General features: G+C 42.9%; 1 protein-coding gene across 5 annotated transcripts in view; it reads right to left on the reverse strand.

Moving 5' to 3' along the window:
• The window catches only part of LOC138293160 (interferon-induced protein 44-like), a 260,617-nt gene that overhangs the window by 47,401 nt on the left and 190,232 nt on the right, over positions 1-22,984 (reverse strand). For all 5 annotated transcript variants that reach the window (XM_069232216.1, XM_069232218.1, XM_069232215.1 and 2 more), the window contains 2 exons: positions 18,433-18,585; positions 10,038-10,209 (listed from right to left, as the gene is read on the reverse strand). In XM_069232216.1, the coding sequence (XP_069088317.1) occupies positions 10,038-10,209; positions 18,433-18,585 (325 nt within the window). The remainder of the gene's footprint in view (positions 1-10,037; positions 10,210-18,432; positions 18,586-22,984) is intronic.

The raw sequence follows: 22,984 nt of genomic DNA on the forward strand, positions 1-22,984 counted from the left end.
TTGCTATTGTTGCTATTTTTTCGCAATGGCTGTCCCGCCGCAACGAGATCCTGTATTGCTGCTCCCGTCAGCGCAGCTGTGTCGTGAACGCATGATGCAGTGTTTTGGAGCAACACTCCTGGCTCATTTGGAGTGTGACTGGTCTTTGTCGTTCCGACCGGTTTTGGATTGTGTGCAACCCGTGTTTCGATGCCTTTGGTGCTCGTTTGAACATGCACTGGCTTTCTGTCTCTCACTGCAGCGCTCTCCAGTGGTTGATCTTGATCTGTTGATGTTCCAGATTAGGGCTCATTCCCAGACTTGTGCACTACGGTTGCGTTTGCTTCGTGAAGCGGATTATGAGATTCCCTTCCTGGAGGAAGATGGTTTTGTCTCTTTCCTTGGCACTACACGGGGTGCCGCCCTGAATGGTTTTGGGGCTTTGGAACACACCTGCTCCATGGTACTTTGTGGCGTGGATCTTCCGATATTGACATATCTCGAAGTGGAGGAGCTTCTACGTTCTATTGCTTCTGTCTGACAATTTGATTTTTTTTCTCTCTCTCCCAACTAAATTGACACTATATTGCAATTCGCTCTATCGTCACATGTTTCCTAAATTTATGACTTTGTTGTCTTCTCATCTTGTCGAAATGTTGGGTTTAAATTTAGGTCATGTTTTTTATTTTTTTTACGTTGTTATAACCACTTGCTACCGACAAGGGGAGGGTGTAGTGTGGTCAGTTTTACGTATATTTTGCGCATTAGCTTCAGGCCTTAGGCCTCTGTGCACTTTGCCCTAAATATATTTTATTCATTTGCTAACAGCTTAGAGCCTCTGTGCACTTTACTCTAAATGCTTTCTATTAGGCTTCGTACTGTTATTTTACAGAATAGCCAGTTCTACGGTGTTGTTTTTTATTCATATCACACTGTTTTGCCTACTTCAGCACTGGAGTTCTTCATAACATATTCACTCTGTGCTTTAGTCAAGGATACAGTCTGGTACATTGCCGATAGACGTGGTAGGAGTCTAGACTTGCCATTCCTGCGCAGGAACATTTTGTGATCACGATGACATGTTAGTTATAAAATCACTTCCTTGTCCCAATACATGCAGAGGGAGATTCCGACCAGGGAACCACAACTAGACGCTGACTGCCTCGTTGCAGATGCTGAACCAGATCACAGGCCTTTGCTCAGGTATGAGTGTGTCCGTCTCCCTAGTGATACAGAAAGGCAAGCTGAAAGCTTAACATGCTGTGCTCTAAATAGAACAAGCAGAGGGAGAGTAGAAACGGTTAGGAATTATGATAGCTTTATTTCTATGTTTTACTCTCCTGGTTACTATATCAATCCTACTATGTTGTATTGTTCTGGTTATTGCGGCTCACGCCTTAATATCTAAAATACAGTCGTTTTATTAAAACAATATATAAAACTTATACTGTCTTTGTCATTTGTATATGAGACCATATAGTGAATGAGAGAGTTGGTTTGGATCTGAGTGACCACGACTTCCCTGAGAAGTTCCAAAGATGTCATGCGCTCGGCTGCCCAATCATTTCTTCCCCGTGGGAGAAATGAGGCACTGCTAGTTAGCCGGAGCAACAACCGGATTTAGGGTGACAGAGTTCCTTACACGTGGGTCAGACTCAGTCCCCCACACCGTTATCGATCCTGCTGCCTAGAAATCCAGTAGTCTCATTTAGGATAATGAGAGCCCACGCGACACCCCCACTACCATTCACACGTCCCCTGTGTCCTCTCCCAGTGTGTCTGTGAGGCCACCTCCCAAGGTACACAAACGCAGCCACACACCCACCCAACAGCCATCCACCTCACAACAGCCTCCAGCCCATGCACCTTCACCCAGTCACCAAATGTACACCTCCTACAACCACTACCTCTTCCTCCACACCCAAACCCCCAGGACACCGCCGCCAGCAGCACCGCTGCCCAGGACACCGCCACCAGCAGCACCGCTGCCCAGGACACCGCCGCCAGCAGCACCGCAGGCCAGTGAGAGCCAATGATTCCGACGCTACGGATGAAGCACTCTTGGCACAAAGCCCCCTCCAGAACCAGTGGAGATACATCCAATACCTCTGTCCTTGGCAGGATGAAGCACTCTGGGCACAAAGCCCCCTCCAGAACCAGTGGAGTATCACATCCACTCACGCAGTCCTTGGCAGGATGAAGCACTCTTGGCACAAAGCCCCCTCCAGAACTAGTGGAGTATCACATCCACTACCCCAGTCCTTGGCAGGATGAAGCACTCTGGGCACAAAGCCCCCTCCAGAACCAGTGGAGTATCACATCCACTCACACAGTCCTCGGCAGGATGAAGCACTCTGGGCACAAAGCCCCCTCCAGAAACCAGTGGAGAATGTTATACACTTGAGAGACTGTGGCTTGGCACTCCCCAGGATTGAACAGTGGGCAAACCACCCACTGGAGAGACTTGAGAGACTGCCTTTCCACTCCCCAGAATATAGCAGTGGGCAAACCACCCACTGTAGAGACTTGAGAGACTTGCTTTGCACTCCCCAGGATATAGCAGTGGGCAAACCACCGACTGTAGAGACTTGAGAGACTGTGGCTTTGCACTCCCCAGGACTGAACAGTGGGCATGGAGCCCCCTCGTGGATCTGGCGTTGTGCACACATCCGGCTGAGGTTCCCCCCCTTCCCCCTGAGGTGCCTGTTTTATTTCTATCTGATGCCCAGCAGTGTTCTCTCCGTCTTGTTCGGGTATTGAGTATGGGCCTCACCCATGCCTTTTGGGCCCAGTGGTCCACGGACTATGATAGTGGAATACCTTGGACTTGGATTCTTGGTGTATATATTTGATTATAGTGTGAATATCTTAATATATGTATATATATTTGATTACTGTCTTCGTATATATTAATATCATTCGACTCATTTCCTTTTCTCCTTGCATTCTTCCGGGGGGGGGGGTGTAACTGTGATGTATCATGATGCATTAGTGTGTGTGTTGTCGTGAGTGAGGGTGGGGGTGGGAGTCTTGTTTGGGTGTGGCACTGTTTTTTCCCTCCCCTGTGTCATAGGTGCAGTACTCACAGTGATCATCGCCGCCGCCGTTCATGCTCCTGGTAGAGGAGCAGGAAGATAAAGGCTGGAAGAATCTGAAGTTCTGGTTCCATGGCGTCCTGGTTCCTCGTGTGATGTGTAGATGTGAGCGTTTTCCCTTTCAAGTCCTGTTTCCGCTGTGTTTTTGTTTGCGGTGTATCCGCCCCAGAAAAGGTGGCGGGTTCGGTGGTGTGTAATAATGTGGGCGGTACATTGTCTTCCGCCTGTCTGTTGGCAGTTAACGCTGCGGTGTTTGTTTGTACCGCCGTGGCGGTCGGAGTGTTAAAGTGGTTGTCTATGTTGGCGGTTTCCGCCACGGTCGTAATTCCATTTTTTTCCCGCTGGCCTGTTGGCGGTTTTACCGCCGCTTTAACACCGACCGCCAGGGTTGTAATGAGGGCCCTAATCTTAAAAAATTCATATCTCTAGTTCCCTACATTGGATGTTTGTCGTTTTGGTGTAATTTTAAAGAAAAATATAGAATCTATTTTATAAACTGGTGTTGGATTATTATTATGTTTTGTGTTTCACTTATTTACTGTTTTGTTGATATTAAATGCTTTACACACGTCTCCTAAATTAAGCCTAACTGCTCATGGCCAAGCTACCAAGGGTTGAGCAAGAATTAATTTACTGAGACCTTCACTGGACCTAGTGGAGGTATGTGGCCTATTGCTAAGTGTAGGTACCTACCTACCCTTCCTAATAATCCACTTTCCAACAAATGTATTATTTTGTTCCTTTATATTTTAGTTGTAACAGGTGTTAACTGTTAAAGAAATCCTATAAGACTATCCGAAGGTACCCATTGGTTTACTACTTCAAACACTTGATGATAAAGCAATCCGAACAGGAAAAGAAACCTTGAATAGAAATACAAATGATAAGTATGAAAACTGTACTATGAATGTGAGAGAACAGGACTGATTGCAGAGGCTCCCTAACTTTTTGCACCAATTTTTGCTGGTGTTTTCCTGACTCTGGTGGTGCCCTGGGTACTGCTAACCAGTCCCAGGGCCTGTGCTCTGTGTAAAATCAGAATGCAAGGCTAATTATAATTGGCTAAGTCAACCTACCTATAAGTCCCTAGTATCTGGTAGGGCATGTAGGTTTATGGACCCCAGCATAGGTAGTGCACCCATAGGTGCACTGCTGAGGTGCCCTGTGTCATTTTAAAGGCAGGCCTGCCTTGCTGGCTGCTTTTAAATTAAAGTTATATGCAAATTCGACTTTGGAATTAAAAGTAGTTTCAAAGTTCTTAACTACCTTATTTTTACATATAGGTCACCCTTAAGGTGTGCCCTATGTGCCCCCTAGTGCTGGGTGCCATGTAACTATAAGCAGGGACCTTATAGAAATAGTTTTATAAGCCCTGGTGAGGTAAAAACAGCCAAATTCGTTTTTCCCTCATTGTAGTGAATGGCCTCCATAGGCTAGAATGGGCAGACTTTTTTTTAATTTTTAAAGTCCCCTTAAGTAACAGATACCAGAAGTTTGGTATCAAATTAATTGTTATAATGAATCCCACAAGTTCCAGTTGTTGGATTTAATATAACTTGTTCAGGTAAAGAGTTTTAAACTTTACCTGAAAAGTTTCCAACTTCAGCTCTGCATTGTTTTTGCTGCTGTGCTCTGATTGGCCAGCCTCTGGCAGCCTGGCCAGGCTGCCTTGATGAGGTGTGAAGTGGCCTGGCTTCACACAAAGAGATGTGCCTGTGGGAGGAGATCTCCCCTCAGCAGATGGTGAGGCAGGAAGGGGGAGGGCTGCCAAACTGGTTTTCAAAGGCAGAGAAGGACATTTGAGCAACCCAGCAACACCTTCACATCCTGCAACCCCAGACAGTTAGGTGCCTCCTTGATTAGATTAGGAGAGGGCAGGAGAGGGATGTGTTTAGGATTTTTTGCCACACCAGTGGGTGGGCTCAGCCAGATGTAACCTCCAAAAATCACTTTCAGACATAATGGATTTTTGAGGGATGTTGCTCCCTGGGATTGATTTTTGACACACTTCCCAGGAAGTGGTCATCACAGGGGGGATGACCCTGCACCTGATTGGAGAACCAGGACCCCCCCCTGTTTTTCACCCAGGAGCAGGGATAAAACTTGAAGACCTGCACCCACACCTACGATCCCCATCAGATTCCAACAAGGAAGAACTACAGGGGAAGGAGGACTGCCATGCTGGACCCCTGGCCTGCACCTGGACCCTGCACTCTGAAGGACTGCACCAGCTGCACACTTGGGCTTCACCAAAAGAAGGACTTTGCCTGGCTTCAACTGGTTCAAGGAGGAACTCCCTGTTTGCTACAGGTGAAAAATTGCTAACCAGAGTCCCCTGCACCAACTCCAGAAGAAACCAACCAGCTGACCACTGTGCAGTGGCCAAAAAGGAGTTTGCGCAAGGTGCATTCTGGGAGTTGTAGTCCACACACCCCAAGGATCATCCCAGAGCTTCTGGAACCTTGTGGTGAGCTGTGGACCCCAAAAGAACATTAAAGGCACATCTGGAAGAAGATCCATAAGTTTGGAGAACTTTTTTTAAAAAGCTCCATAGAGGGACTGACCCGCCACCGGCAACTCTATCCGGCTTGCCTCAACCGCAACCCGGCCGGACTTGCAGGTTCATCCCGGTGAAGAAAATTTCCAAAAAATATACTAAGTCCGAACGTAGGAAGGTGACCGGGACTTCCAAGTCAGCGTATCCGAGGAGGGCTTCAAGGACGTCGGATCAAGATTCAGCTCTGCCCCGGTCGAAGGATTTTTACCTCGAAAAAACAACTAAGTCCAATGGTAAAAATCTCCACCGGGGGCTCCCGCAATGCGTATCCGAAGAAGAGTTCCAGGAGGTCAGATTAGACTATCAGGTTCGTCCCACTGAAGAAAATCTTCAGAAAAAGACTAAGTCCGAAGGTAAACTTTTGACCGAGGCCTCCCGCGGGCTGTAGCTGAGCCGGGCTCCATAAAAGTCGACCTTAAACTTTGACTTTGCCCCGGTCGAGGTGCGACCAGATTGGCGCTTTTTGTTTTTAGGCGCTAGAAAACAATAATTCTTTAAAAATTCATATCTCTGGTTCCCCTTATCCAATTTTATTCATTTGTGTGTCATTTTAAAGATAAAGATATAATCTATTTGTGTAAATTGGTTTTGGATTTTTAACCTGTTTCCTGTGTTTTCTTTAATTACTGTTTTGTGATATTTGAATGCTTTACACTCTGTCTCCTAAGTTAAGCCTTGTCGCTCGTTGCCAAGCTACCAAGGATTGAGCTGGGTTTAATTTACTGAGACCTAACTGGACCTAAGTGGAGGTTAGTGGCCTATTGCTAAGTGTCGGTACTTACCTGCCCTTACCAATAACCCATTTTCCAACAATGAAGAAATAATTTATCCATAGAAATACTGTATGAATATATGAAAACCAATTAGAAGCTTAATTAAATATTGGCAGAGAAAAAACAATGCCAGAAGAAGTAAACAGACATTTAAAAACTCCTTAATTTAACAGTAAATTGTTGTGAAAGGGGGTCAGAAATATAATCGGAAGAGAAAACCATGACTGGAAATGGAAAAACCAAGGGACACGGAGAGTGGAAACAAATTGTGTTTGTCAACTGAGTAAACAGTCTTTTAAATGATACTAAGATGTGCAAAAGTGTTTTGTGCCTTCTCTCACAACTGTTCATGTTCTGGATAAACCAATCCTGCAGTAAATGTCAACAACAATTGGAGTTTTTACAGGCAGTGATGCACTGATGTGCAGTTTCACCTGATGCAGAAGAGTATTGCCATACCCTTCTCCCTTTGACCTCACACCGACCTTGTTTCACTAAATTAACCACTACATAACCCTTTGCGCATTATCCAAGATCAGTATTATTGTCTCTATTTGAAAAAAGTAAGGGTAATCGTGAGGTTTTTTTTTTCTTTGCTCTGAATAGTGATAAGGCTGGCAACAGTAAACCAATCTGTCTGCCAATTACCAATTTTGTTCAACTTATTGATACACCCCTTAAATATTTTTGTTTTGTGCCACAATGGTACAATCTAGGGGAGTACTGAAGCAAATCACTTGTCATTAAAATCACAAAATAACTCCTTGCAAGTCCTCCACGGGAAATCCACTAGCTAGTCGCTGTTCGGGGGTAGAAACATTCCACCTGCTAAACTCCTACCAGTTTTTCTAACGCGCGGGGAAAAACAAAAAGCAATTTCTCTAGCTGCACTAGAGCATCTCTCAGTGTTAAGAGTTTCCCTCTTTTCACTGAGCCCACAGCTGCCAGACGCCATCCAAGTACACCGCTGGCTCTCTACCTCAAGTATATACTGTTTTCTCCCACACACCAGGTATTCTCACTTACCCTCTTACCACCTCCTCCTCTGAGCGGCTCCTGCTAGCCCCCTTCCCTCTCTCAGTTCAGGCACTTAAGCTTGCTCTCTCCTCCATGGCTCACCTGCTAGTCCTTTCCCCAAGATCTGGGTGCCACCATTCTCCCTCACTCACCCAAAGATAACTAATCAGGAACAAGAACCAGCTGTAGGAGAAGGAGGAGTGGCACGATACAGCAGGAGTCAGGATGGCAGCTCAGTAACAAAAGATAAAAAAAATAGATGCTGAGTATCAATAAATGTGCCCATGTGTATATGTGTCTGTTATGGTGTGCATGTGTATTTGAGTGTGTTCATTGGTATCTATGAGTGGTGCCTATGTATGTCCATTCATGAATTATGTTGTTTACCCAAATGAAATGCTGGCCTTCGCACAATAGCGGTAATTCTTGGCAACGTGTGGACATCTGTAGGAAGATGTCCATTGCCCTCTCTGGTATAATGCTGAGCACAATTGCAATCATTTTGGCAACTTGTGGGTATGCATAAGATGATGCCCATTGCTTGCCCTTTTTAAAAGCTAGCACTTGCATAATGGTGTTAACACTTTGATACTTGTAAGAATCCAAAGAATGACAACCCTGCCCTTCCTAGTGCTTACCGTCGCATTACAGTGGTATTTCACCTCTTAAAAATGCTGGAATCTCGATTACGCCGGCATAATCAAGATCATTTCTCACATATTGTGAGTTTCCATTGTATGATGATGCACATCTCTGGTATAAAGCTGGTTAGAGACAGAATGAGGGTTATTCTTGGCATATTGTGTAATCCCAATTTCCCATCCAAATTGCTATGCCATCTTGGCTGCATTGTGGTCATTCTTGGCATTTTGTGGCTATTCACTGCCCAACTATACTTCTTGACACACTGTGCCACCCATGACACCCACAGATGCCTGCTGAAATGCTGGTTCCGACATTATAGGGGGGGGGGGGTGGTAATTCATGGCCATACATGGCATGATAGCGTCCACCTAAAGATGAACCTGACTAAATGGCGATAATTTCTATAATATTATAGTAGCGTCCGTATGATGGTGCGAAGAAAAAAATGTAAATAATTTTGTAAACGTTAAAATTGAAGCAGGCTCAAAGAAGCGAGGAGGAAATACACCCATCTAGTATTTCTCTGCCAAACCCCAGGTTTTAGAGAGAGGATTAGGCAAGGCGAAACCTATTGAATTTGAAAATACTTGTTAGGATTGAGCAGGGTCCATACATTATTGGCTCTTATGTTGGAAGAAACGTGCCATCCCAAAGCTCATTCATGTAATATTAACTCACAGTACGATTCTGCTTGTATTTCTAGATTTGAATTCGAGGCTGCTATTGTGCCTATTTACTGGAGCACAAAGATAGTCATTTCTTTTCCTTGCAGCCATTTTCTGAGGGACATTTCGAGCCTCACGTTTCATGCTGATCTTACACTTCTTAGCGAGATGGAAAAGTCATTTTAGCACACTGCTTATCAACAGAAGTTCTCAGCATGTGGAGATTATGGCCAAGAAAAACATATGAAACTTGCTTTTGGTGCTGAAAACTATCACATTCGACAAAAACGTTTTAGCAATTGTCAACTAATTGTATGGCTATCAGCAAATGTTGAATAATACTAAAACGAATGTAATCGTTATAATAGTAGTTCGGTTAAAAAAAATTAAAAAAAAGCTGCACAGCTAGCCAATACAGCTGCAAGAAGAACAACTACTACAAAAAACAATTGCTGCAATAAATATGCTGCAAAAATTGCCGCATAAGCCAGAGAGAAAAACAAGGCTATACATTGGCTCAATAAAATAAAGGGTTGCCAAGCACTGAAATGCGCACATGGCCTTTCCTTGCCACACCTGAAAAGTAAAATTAGGCATGGTGTATTCTGATGTTCTGAGGTACGTGCTGACGTTAATAAATATGCTATGCTCATTTGTTATATCAGATTTTTTTTTTTTTTTTAACTATACCACTCTACTCTAGGAGTGAGAGGATTACTAAAATATTGGAAACTAGTATGTGCATCTGAAAGAATGTTATGGGTAACAGATTTAGTTACAAAACATGAAAGGAGAATAAGCACTCTAATGAGAAGTGCAAATTATTGTAGGAAGATTAACTACAATATGGCAGAACGTTTCCTTCTTTCGGTTTTACTGACTACATTCTATTTACCTACAGCTCGTATAGGTACAATGTACTCCAGAATGGGAGCAATGATTTACAGGAAAAAACATGAAAGTGCTGCCAGAGAAGTGCAGTTATCTAGCAGTGTAAAAAAACAAGCACTAAATCTTCGTCTCTGTGCCTATAATGCTGGGTATATTTCTATGCACGTGCATAAGGCCTTGCATAAACTAGCTATATTAACTAAATGCTAATAGCTTTTTCAGACTCGGTAGGAACAAGTGTAGTTTCAGCCAGTCCATTGCATGTTGGACCAATTTCTACACCAGGCTAGTATACATGGGACTATAGTTCCTAAATAGGGTTCCTGAAATATTTGTTCGAAGACAAACAATCGGGCAAAACGTAGAAGTCTATTTTAAAGTAGTACAGCTTTTCATTTTTTGTTTCCAAACTCACCATGCAGGATAATCTCGGAACGTATTGTTCTCAGCTGCTTTTCCAGTTCTTCGGAGAGAATTCCAACCTTACAGGCATCCAGAACAAACACGACACAGTGGATTTTGTCCTTGAGAGATGGAGACTTGATGTAACCAAGGGAAGTGGATTGGATGGCGGCTGTAGGGTTGAACTGTGTTTGAAATAATCAGATTAGTCTTTTGCTTCAGATATGTACGGTTATTCTGTACTGTATTTTATTAGGAAATGAAGTAGCAATTATGTGCAAATAAACGCAAACTCTATTGTAAGCATTTTTTATGAATGCTTCTTTTTATGGTTTTTATATTAATGTTGCAAAACACAATCAAAGGGATTCATAATGATTTCCATGTAAATACACAGCTACACCCCGTTTATTTTTTATTTGTTTAGGGCTCAGCATTCGTCCTGTACATAATGGTGTTAACAGAAGGAACCTTAGCAATAGAAAACAATCAATAATTGTTGAAAAGCAGTAATGGGACGCACAGTACAACACAGGTCTTGCATTTTGAGAGTTGTGGTATTTCTGGTGCAGAAATTTCATACCCAAAATTATTGATACCGTTGGAATGTTGTACTGCTGCAGGATTAAGAATGATACAATTTGGGTCCCCTATAGAATGTAGGACGACATCAAAAATCACTGTTACTAGGACAATTTTTGCATGTAATTCTCAAATTCCAGGCCTTTTCTGATGTGACTAATTCCTCAAGGTGTAACCTATAGAAACTGTTACATGGTTCCTATGAATTAATAGGACTGTGTATGTAACAACAAGAACATCACTAAATAAAGACTAGGGCCTGACGTAGTACCTGGCGGGTGGGCTATTCTGTCAACAACGGTTACAGATATCCTGTCCGCTGGGATTTAAATCCCATTATAGTTTATGGGATTTAGATTTCAGCAGGTGGGATATCTGTCACCGTTGTGACAGAGTAACCTGTCCTCCGGGTTCTAAATCAGGCCCTTCTTCTATTTGTATCAACAGTAAATGTTGGTTTGTTTTTGGCTAGCTCACAGTAACACATCCAAACACCTAAACTGACCAGGGTAAGAGATGTTAGTGGTAACCTGGAACATGAACACTCTGATTCCCAAGGAATCTATGGAAACAGATCTAACCCTTTTGTTTGTCACTCTTGCATGCCAAAGGTAAACACGAGAAACATACGAAAATGCATTTTCAAAACATTTATTGAAATGACTGTATTCTTGCAAAGAAAGCATGAGCTGGGATTAATAGAAAGATGAGACATGTTACTGTAATCAGCATTATTAGAATGGTGAACAATATAAATAATTCAACCATGTTGTTCCTAGTGTTACCTCACTCCTATCTTTATCCAATAGTATACTAAAGACAACATAATGGGAGTACCCTTTACCAGATCAGCTTGGATAGTCTAACCCCCATGCCTTGGTCTTAGATGCCAGGAAGCCAGTTTAAGTGTAAAGGTTATATTCCTTTGCAGGATAGAGGTCTGAGTCAGGAGGGCTGTAGTCAGTCACAGTTCACAGCTGTTCCATGATAATCCGGCATAAAGTGCTCCCCTAGATGACTGTAGCATGGACAATATTTATATAATAAAACACGTTCCTTATTGTATTGTGATTCAGAACAGCTACTTGGGTGTGGCTAGTATTAAGGGATTGTTTCCTCAAGAGCACAGAAAGCAAAAAGGAGGGCATCACCTACTGACTATTCATCCCTGGACTGAATATACAGAATAAAGGGCGACAATGCCTACCAAGAGTAAATGCCTGTGCAGCATATTCTCCTCATGTTATTGGAAATGTATGTGAAACGTTGCTTTTAGAAAAAGATGTCAAGCTAAAAATACAAATCTAAAATGGAGATCTAGTACAGACCTTGCAACAAAACTCTCTATAGAATAGAGATACATACAGTAATTCTACAAGCAGTAATAGTGCATACAGTATTACTCCATTACACAACTTACTGGTCTGATTGGGAATGAGGGCCTTAAAGTAAAGGGATGTTGGTCAGATTGTTCACATTCACCATCAAAATGCTTACCCAGAGAGGATGTGTGTTATTAATTCCTGGGTGAGTCATTGCTTGTGAGAAGAATTCAGTAATATCTAATGTCTGATTCAGTGTTGTTGGGGGCCTGTGACTTAGTAGAGGGGGGAGAACTCTTGGTTCTACTCTACCAGAGATAAAAGGAAAACGTGCCCTACAAATCCCAAATTAAACTCTGTGTGTGCTTCATATTTCTTTACGGCGCTAAACTAAATTCTAGCAAACAAAACCTACAAGCATTAAGATTTAATTTCTAACTTGATAAAACATTAGTGGCCTGAAAATCTGGAAACTCTTCCTTCTCCTTCCCAACACACCAGAAACCAGGGGGCCATTTTTAACTCCAAGCTTTATTTGAAGGAACAAATTGAGATTCCTGTCACTATTTGTTGTCTAGAAAAATTCAGAAGCAAGCTTTGATAATATCTTGATTTGATTACTGTAATTCTCTGCCAGCAGGTCTTCCAAAATAACCTCTGCGCAGATTTCAGGTAGTACAAGATGCAGCAGCACACAGTCAGAGGAAGAGGAATAGACATCTACAGAGACACTACAGTGGGAGTAGGTAGACACATCCATGTCAACAGTAAGAATACCAATACCACGCTCCCCAGAACAAGATTCCAAGGACATAACCCAGAGGCCACAAGAAAAAGAATTCCAAAATGCAACTTACCAGCCAAGATCTATAAGGAAGGAACACCATAAGGCATCCAACCACAAGAAAAGGACCAAAGTAGATCTGAAACGCCATGCTTGAAACTGGTCTTTTAAACACTGCACTATAGTAAGGAAACAAAAGGAGACATGGGCCCATGTGGATAGTGGCAATGAAGCTTTAACTAATAGAATGTCAGTCAGGGAATGAATTAGGAGGACAAATGTGGCAATCCAATACAGAGGGAGTAGTCCCCATGGCAGGGAAACTAACACCCATGTAAGGAACAGGCAGAGACAGTGTCAGAGGCACAACAGTAATAGCTCCATGATGAAGAAAGTACACACCCAAGACCGAGGAAAAGCTTCCACCCAACAATGAGCCAGGACTCTTTGCAGTCAAAGGCAGGAAGTGGAGTGATTTAAAATGAGCAGGCACCATAGTCCAGTGACCAGGAACAATAGTCCCAACTCAGATAGAATGGGTGAACCCTAAAACAACCCCAGAAGGACAATGCAAAGAACCTGCTGTCAGTATCACAAAGGGGAAAAAACAGCAGACACAACCATGACAAAAGAAAACAATAACCCCATCATGAAACGTCCAGAGGAACCAACACCAATCATATGGGAATGCTGAGTAAAACTGGAAAAGCCAGCAGTAGGATTTCGAAGAAAAGGACATAAGGGGTCTGAAAAGCAAGATATGGGGCAATTAGCCCTTGTGTGGACAGTTAACAAATGTAGGGAATCTGCATAGCATGCAAAAACAAAAGTTTGTTCATGGTGAAAAACACTAATCAAGATGGCATCCCACTAGCCAAATAACAAGCAATGAAAATTGGGGCAGACAGCACAGCAATAGGCCCAAAAGAGTGCTGAGGAAGAAAGCCACAGATGGATAAAGGAGGAAGTATAGTGTGCGAGTGCACCTGTTTCAGGTAAGATCCTCTTTCGCAGTGGGTTCAAAATGTACAGTAATGAGATGCAACCAGCAAATGAGCAAAGAAAACGAATAACGTATACATTCAAAATCTGAATTTACAGGAAGTCATGAAAGAAAGAGTACAATTGAAGTAAGAAACCTATTTCTACCTGTAAATGCAAGTAAACTTTAAGTATATTAGTGACAATAATTGTTTTCATTACTTATTAGGTGATTGTATCTCCTTACTGCAAATAGGAAAATGCCAGTCAAGTCACAGGCAGCCATAGTCATCAGTTCCAACAATGCACCACGTAAAAACAAGAGGGAACTTTTCAGCAGTCAGCTCCAAGCACAAGACTTGCAGGCAAAATATTCAAAGCAATATCCAACACATCAGCAAACCAATCGTAGAAAATGGGATAAACAGTAATGTCTGTGTGAGGATTTGGGTGTACTATATGAAATGGCTGTGGGGTCTTATTGTGCAGTACACTCACAAATACCATCTTAGGCCCACTCAGGCTTGTTTCCTTAAACTTAAGCTCAACCCTGGGTATCTGTGGCTGCGAGCAATAAGGGTTGGCAAAGGAACTATGTGTAAAGCACTTAACAGCACCAAACAACAAAATAAGAAAGTCGCAACACAAGAAAGATACACAACACCAATTTATAAACATAGAACATATTTTTATGAATTTCCAAAGTCCATGATCATCAAAATTCATCAGAAGGTTCTGGAGATATGAATTTTTAAAGCATTTAATAACTTTTTATCAACTGCAAGCAAGCAATGGCCGACAAACTTTTTTAACCTTTTGAAAAGTAGAAGGAGTTTGTTCCGCTTCTCTGACCCGAGTTGTGTGATCACTTCCAACAGGGCAGAGATCTAGGAGGCCAGTAAGGATACTATGGACAGTTACCTTGTCATCTGAGCCTTTTCCAGTTCAGTTCTAATGTTTAAGAGACCACCACCATAGACAATGGAGTGGTCCTGATGCTAGGGATAAAGGATGAAAAGGTGCTCCTGATGCTGTGTGATCGATGAGGGTATGTTCTGGGTGAGCCCTCAGTCCACGAGGAAAAGCGACATTGGCCACTGAACTTGGGTTGCCACAAAATCCTCTTTTGGTCATAGAAGGGCAACAGCAGCAGACCTTCGGTTTTCGAGACACAGCGGTCAGGCTGCAAATCTTTGGAGGGGGCTAATGTCCCTCTTGGGCAATGAATTTAACAACAGACAACATCCACAGGTCCAGAAGACATTGGTGCAACTTTGGCTATCTTGATTTAGTCTCCTGAAGTGCCCAGCGTCTGTTAGCAGCAAAACGTCTGCCGTGACTACCAACTTTAATGTCCCTGGTGCTGTTCCAGGGTGCCAACCAACCAAAACTTGAAGTCACTTCCATGATCTGGGGTTGAGAATCAACTTTTCCCCAAGCAAGGAGCTTTGGACACGACTCAAAATTTACTAGCACAAATTGCAGCAGGTGCAGTCCTTCCGACGGTGCAGACTCTGCTTAATTTCTTGATTTCAGTGTCAGCAGGATGTTCTTCCATCGGCCCTTTCTCCAAGTCCACGGTGTACTGAGGGGCAGGGTGCAAGGGGTGCCATATTTATTGCAGGAAAGAACACCGAGGGGCCAAGGTGGTCACTAGTCAATGGGCTAGTCAGTCCCCTTCTATTGGGTGATGGAGTTCCTATATTGTGTGGCATCTGGTTATCCCGAAGAGCAACATTCTTACCCCTTTCAAGATTGCACAAACCTTCCTCGGTTGTCAGGACCTTGGTAGCTCACCCCAGAGATGTGGCCACATAAGGGCTACAAACCAAATGGGAAAAAACAGCACTGGGTTCCCTCTCTGTCCCAGTCTCCAAATTGTCTACAGGAACAAAAGGCAGCCTGCTAGAGACTGTTATCACCATTTGCCCTTCAAAGGCAGCTTACCTTTTCAAGATCACATTTTGGGAGAACACACCGAGTGGCCATCCCGGAGGAGGTCACACCTAACTCTGCAGCAACTGCCTTGGGTCCAGAGTCTGGGAATCATTCACATGTCTACTCAGGCAGTCGGAAAGCTGTCTGTGTGACAGAGCCTTTGTGTACTAGTTGGAGCATAGTGTGGCAACTTTCTGAAAGTTGCTTAACTTTAAAAGTGACATATGTGTAGACTTAACCATCACGTCGCATTCAATTCCACGATTAATTTGATACCTAACAGTACCCAGTTAGCCAGTCCCATTCACAAGTTAGCCAGCTTAGGACGCCACCCGGTTACCCTGTGTTAGCCAAAGGGGCTACTAACTTTTCTCAGCAAAACAACGTTTTGGGCTTTGCTGCTAAGACATATATGAAACTATATGCATTGCTTAATAATATACAGCTCCTAGCCATAGGGCTTGCTAAGCCTTCCTTAGATGAGACTTACATATACTGAGGGACTTGGGGATTTTGTCATTAATGGTAATGGAAAAGTCGAACTGACAGTGTGACACTGCCTTTCCAGTCTGTAGTGGCAGGCTGGGAGCCATGTTTTTACTTTGTCTCACACAGGGTGGCACAACCAGTGCTGCAGCCTTGTGTGGACACTCTGCCTTACATGCCCTGGGTACCATCACTAGCGACTTGTAGGTAAGCCAGTACTTGCCATTTGGGGACACCCAATTCAACATAACTTTTGTGAAGGGACTGAGCACTGCCACTGAGGTCTGGACAGCAGACATCAGTGCACTCTCAGAGTTGAAAGACCAACAGCTAATAGTCCAAATGGGGGTAAAAAGTGTGGGAGAAGCAACCTGCAAAAAGACTATTTCCTCACAGTCTGCAATAAACAGCACTCCGAAACGGCAAAGGGGTGGCATATAGCAAAACAAGGCACTACTACTAATAAGGGGATAAAATCAGACACAACATAGGTAGGTTGCTTGATCACTTCACAACACAACTACCAGAATTTAGACTATCAGTAAGATGGCAGATGAGTGTCTTCCGTCACACACAAAAGAAAACATACAGGCAATGCACGAGGACGACCAAGCGCCAGGTCCAAAAACTAATTCGGATCACCTGCAACAGGAGCTCAGTAGGGTTCCACCGGCCTTAAAGTCCAGAAACTTTTGATAGTATTGCCTTTCACACAGAGCTTCATGGACAGCACACACCCCAAGTCAGAGCGCAGAGAGAGGCATAAAAAAGCACTTCATCCACAGCGTGGCTGATTGAACCCTGACCCATCATGCATTTATTCACTATCAGAAGGATGGGACTGCAATAATTTTCCAAGGGTCAGAGAAGGTTGGCACAAATGTACCTCACACAATATGGCCCCATTAGAAAAGGGATGAAAAGGCAAACACTTTAGAAAAGGCACTCCCACGCTAATGAAAGAGTAGGAACCAGGTTGGAACTTCATGCAAGGCATCTGCTTCAACGGTCTTAATGTGGAAAGCTAACCCTCTTAAATTACTCCCATTGCGGAAAGAGAATAAAATAAATTTGAAAAAAACGTAGGGCCAAAATATGTCTCCAGGATGAGTCACATGCATGGGTAAGGACTGTGAAGATGAACAAAGATGAAGTACTGATGTGAATTAGTAGGGCACCTGATGGGCGGAGCAGGGGGCACATGGCAATGTGCTTCAGGGAGGGGCCAAAGGTCATGTGCATCAGCCCAGGGTGATGCTATCATGAGACATTAGGGCAATGTCCCTCACTGAAACGCTGGATGTTGTACCTCAAGTGCCCATGGTGTCATGCCTGAAGAGAACACTGACAATGAGCACCTGAGATTTTGCAACAGGGAAGCACAACATTTTGGAAGACAAACATGGGTAATTTCAGATTTTCTTTCCAAAGCACCTTAGTAATAGGAATAAAGGGAGAAACGTAATTTGCGGATGACACCATATTTAGAGAAGCCTCTTTTGCACAGACACTCATAAATGCAAAAACTTTGAAGGGCCACTTAGCAACATACACAACGCACATACAGGCACCCATGCACTCTTCTGTAGCTGAAAACTACATCATATGTGACATCTTATGCAAGGTCTATATTTACAATGGGTAACGTAAAACTGCAAGACATAGAATCGAGGTTAATTTTGCCTGGCTGATGGTGTCACACACGATGTGCCCCAGTTGGCAGAAACGTACAAGGAAAATTCAATTGACTGTGACAATACCTACATTTCATCTTTGTGATGTTGAAAACATGGTAAAATTCAATAATTGTATTTACTGTAATGTTCTCAAAACATTTATATGCATAGTTTACATGTCAATGATGGCACAAATGGTCACATTGTCCATCCTTTTAGGAACAATTTATTCATAGACGTAAACAAAAACTTAACAGTCTAATTCTAATTCTTGACAACCGGAAGCTGCAATTTGAAGAAAAATATGTTTTCATAATAAGTACACCAAAAATAAATGCGATCCAAAAAATATGCAACAACTACTATGTTCAGTACTGCCATTTTGACATCTAGTATTATTGAAAATCATTTAGCCCTTGGCCTCATGGTTAATGTCACCAGACCCCCTTAATGGCAATATTTAACCAAGTTACACGGTGACCTGTAACATATCCTATAGCTATATATCTATACATAAATATGACGAAGAAAACGTCTACAGAGTTCTATACAAGTAAATGGATATAGCACACTAAATATCACAATTATTTTGAAACATGTTCTAGCGAACAAGCTTTTATGAATTTCTGAATTACTCACTGGGTAGTTATCTGGAACATGACCCTCTAGTATTTTTGGTACGTCCTCAGTCTTCAGACCTGCGCCTGGTTTTTCTTCCAGTCCCATGGAATCACATAAGACAAAGGGCAATGATTTTCCACCTTTTCCATCTTTGATATTGTATGCTCTAAACTGTAAACACAACAGGCGTGATATAGGTTTAAGGAGTTGACGAAGAAAGCTTTTGTATGACCAATTGGACAAAAAAGACAAACCCAACATGTCTTCCAAGAGTGCTTAGTGGTGGACATTGCTTTATTTTAAAGTACTGATCCAATAAAACAACGGCTTGAACGTTCATTTGTCTGGTCAGGAAAATGCTGAAACAGAATACTATGCATTTAGGTCACCTGAAGCAGATAACTGAGGCACGAAATTTAAGAGACAACGTGATAGTTGTGAGCATTGGAAGATAATAGAAAACCAGAGATATAGAAGAGGAAGAAAAGGATTGCATCGGCACATTCTGGAAGAAATCATTTAGGAGCCATCGGAGACAGGCTTCTAGGTCTATTACACCTCTTCGAAATTACAGATGTACGGTATGAAAAGCTATAAGAAACAAGTTATTATCAAAAGAGGACTTTAAGTACCATCAAAGGTCTTCATACAGACGGGCATGCGTCTATTAGCTCGATAATACACTGACAAGAAACCCTAAGCACATGTATCTCGCCATTTTAATATATTTTTGGGAGAATTTAAATGGTGTGAACATAATTCTGAGAGGGGTAGAAAGTTTTTTTTAATGACTATTCAACTGCATGAAATAGTTAGGTAACTGATGTTCGAAGTCATACAGTAACGCGACAAGGGAGGAAAAAGGGACACAGAGGGAGGAGAAGGGAAAAAGAAAAACCAAAAGAACATAGGGCTTGTTACAAATGAGACCAAATACTTGGAATTCCACCTGTAACTGCAATCTCTAACTTGTGGGAAGGAAGTCATGCATTTAATAATCTGAATCTTAAAATTTGTCTTTTAACCAATAGAAGTGCATATACATTAAAATAATTGTGACAATCAATACCAACTAAACTGTGCACAACGTTAATGAAATGAATGCAAAAAAAGCTGTGTGGCATGTTTTATTCAACTACATTCTATGTGACTGTCTGGAATACCTGTTATGGAAGAAATAATAATAATAACAAGCATCAGCAAAGCCAATCATTATGACCTTTCACATAGTTCCAGTTACCTAAGTAATTACCAGATGTCCTTTCAGAGTCAGACAAAACTTTGCGAAGTCTTTAACAAGACTGTAGCCTTTCGAAACTTTACTAGATGTACCTCTTAAGCCAGAAGAAACTGCGTAACAAGTCTGCACAATACTGCAATAACTCAGGTTACTAAAGGGCAGATTTACTAACAAGTCACCCAACACAACGGAGAAAGTAAAGATGCTGCATTGCGTGACAGTAAGAGGGTAGGAATACGCCATTTCTACCAAGATTTGGCACATGTCTGATGTCCCTTAGTACTGCTTCACCGAGTGCAGCCTAGAGCCAATGTAGGCACCCTTGCGCCATGGTGTATGGGTGCCTGTGTTACACCCAGGATTGTTTTTGTACAGGAAGGTATCCCTTCCTGCAAAAAAAAAAAAAAAAAGTCCCATTAAGCTTTTTCCTCTTTTTACGTGTGCTGCAGCATGCTGCTGCATTACGCCTCACTTGGGACGATGTAGCATTCTGATGCATTCCCAGGTTTATTAGTCTAAGTAAATCTGGGAATGTGCCAAAATCCATGGGTGGTAAGTGGAAACATCTACGCTTCACCCACAAATGCTTTCCCAGGACAGACTAATGCAAGGAAGAAACCTGCGCTGCCGTGCTCTACTCTAGATTTACAAAGACACAGAGTTACGCAAGGCGGTTTTGCATGGCTTAGTAAATTTCACTGAAGCCCTTGAGTTGCCTTGCGCCACCTTGTGTGATGCAATGGCGACAAAAGGGCTTCGTAAATCTGAACCCAAATGCCCTCCTGAGTAAGATGCAACTATATGAAATGTTCCACCCAAAGTTGAGGGGCTATGGCTGCAGCATAAAAATGTACCTATCCGCTTTTGCTACTCTAATAAATTATGATATTCTTGCAGGATGGTACAGTTCTGCAATTCGTTACCAGGTGTCCTCCATAAGTCAAATCCAAAAGCCTTCATATTCTTTCATAAAGGTGCATTTCCTTCCAAATGTCGTAACTATTTGTCCCTCGCATGTAAAATGCAATACTGTTTTTGTACTTTGCTGCTCTTTGTAAGAAAGGTAAGTGGGAAATCAACAATGCTGCATTTATTTGGTGTTTATGAATCTGAAGAAGCCTATGCTGTTTTATTTTATTGTCGAGTGACCTCTTGCTAAAAGGACACTGGAATAAATTAAAATAGTAATACAAAAAGCAGTTTGTAGAAAAACTGTTATTCAGAAACATCACCCTCTGCTTATTCGGAACATAATTTTAGACCATCTAAGTTCAAGATATGTTGTAAACTACTAGGGAATCTGGAGCAGATGCTAAGGGCAGGACTTGAGCATACTTTAGAGTGTAAGTCTTTTCACTTTGGGTGGAGTATTGATGGGGTTGTCTGTCTATGTATAAGTATGTCAGCCTGTGTCTGTGTGAGACATTCAGAGGGCATCCCGTTGTATGGCAAATCTAAAGTGCCTCTTTCATACAGTTAGTGGGCCTATCGTGAGCAATCCTAGCAACTTGGAAGCAAGCATCTCAAGTGTTTGGCATAATTCATTTCTCACAGCTATCAAGGACGTCCATCATTTCTTAAAACTAGTAGCCAAGCCTGGCATACAGAGATTTGCTTGGTGTATGCTGGACATGCCTGGTATCAGTTGACCATTACCACAATCCTGTGGAAATCCCAGCCTCATTGTGCACTACCCTGGAATATGATGAATCTCTCTGGCATATGAAGGGTCCTCTGGAATATGGTGAACATCCATAGACCTGAAGAACACTCATGGCATTAGAATTCCAAACACCTAAGGCCAAAAGAAGGCATAACAAGAGTCTGTACATGAGAATATTACGCATACTGACCATACAGAGCAGTAATGATGAGAATGATTGATGAAAATGACAAGATGATTTGGGAGGCAAGCCTGGTGTTAGGACAAGTATGCCCCTGCATGGTGTACAGTAGTGTCCCATTTCCCCAAACTTCCAACTGTCTTTGGTGTCCTGTTTCTTAGAATTTTAGTCCCAACTTCACAATAATTGTGTGTGTGTAAAAGCCTAGGTAGTTTCCTTGAAGTGAATTCAGTCCTTGACCTATCCTGGATCTGTATAGGTGCACCAAATACACCATTCATAGTGACAGAGGGCTGATATCCCTTTCACAGCTTCACACGTTTAGTTTAACAATGGCAGCATACTATGGGGCTGATTATGAGTTTGGTGGATTCCGACAGGGAGGTTGCCACCACACAGGCTACCTCCCCGCCAGCCCCATTAAGAGTTTTTCCGCTAGGTCAGCGGGCGAAAACTTGAGTTTCCGCCCACTGGCCTAGCAGGAAACAGCCAACAACATTGTCTCCGGCTTGTGATCGAGCCAGCAGCAATGCTGCAGAGCGCAGGGTGCACCAGCACCCTCCCAATGTTCACTGTCTAAACGTTACGATGGTGCTGGCCAGGGGGGCCCTGCAGTGCCCATGCCAAGTGCATGGGCCCCCCCTGACCCCACCCGCACTCATACTCCACCAGGATTTTCCTGGTGGTGGTACCGCCACAAAACCGCTGGCAGAGAAGGGGGTCGTAATCCCCTGCACTGTCCTGGTGGATTAAGACAGCTGCCACCTCCAAACACTGGGGTCTCCAAACCTGGCAGAGCTGGCGATTTCCTGGCAGCCCGACCTCCAGGGTTGTAATGGGGCAGTCGGACTGCCTCGCTGATAGCGGTCTGACTGCCATCCATTAGTCTAGCATTCTAGTGACCACCAGATTCATAATGAGGCCTTATGTTTTTAGAAATATTAGTATGACCGGATCTTTATATCGGTTTCACAGAAGTGGCAGCCTGTCCCACCACTCAAATTTCCACTTGTACAGTGATAAACTGTGAAGGAGGCCTGCTGGTTCTAGATCTAAAATGGTCACTATAGTCAAAGTGAGGACTTCTGGTACTGCCCAAGTGTGCCAAGGCAGATGTTCCTGTTCAGCCTGCTTATGCAGTCATAGCGCTAGCCTAAAGTGTGCTCCAACACCTAAGAGAGCGTGGCTAAATCCTAACACTAATTCAGTTGCCGTCACAGCCAGAGCTCCTGCTTGGTTCTGCAGAGCAGAATAAGAGGCATTTGAAAGGCTGTGGCAGGGTCGGACTGAGAAAAAAAAACCAGGCCCAGGAACCCAATTAAAAGTGCCTCCCATTAGTGAATTAGAAAACTAAAAAAAAGTGTCCTATGTTTTCAAATTGGGGTAGTGTTTAATTCTTAAAAACATTCTATATTAATGTTTTGCAATGTATGGAAGACTGCTGAGCTTGCCATAGGAAAGGTTTGTTTTAATATTGTGGAAATCA

The sequence above is a fragment of the Pleurodeles waltl genome, chromosome 4_2 (assembly GCF_031143425.1).
Source record: "Pleurodeles waltl isolate 20211129_DDA chromosome 4_2, aPleWal1.hap1.20221129, whole genome shotgun sequence".
Taxonomy (NCBI): Eukaryota; Metazoa; Chordata; class Amphibia; order Caudata; family Salamandridae; genus Pleurodeles; species Pleurodeles waltl.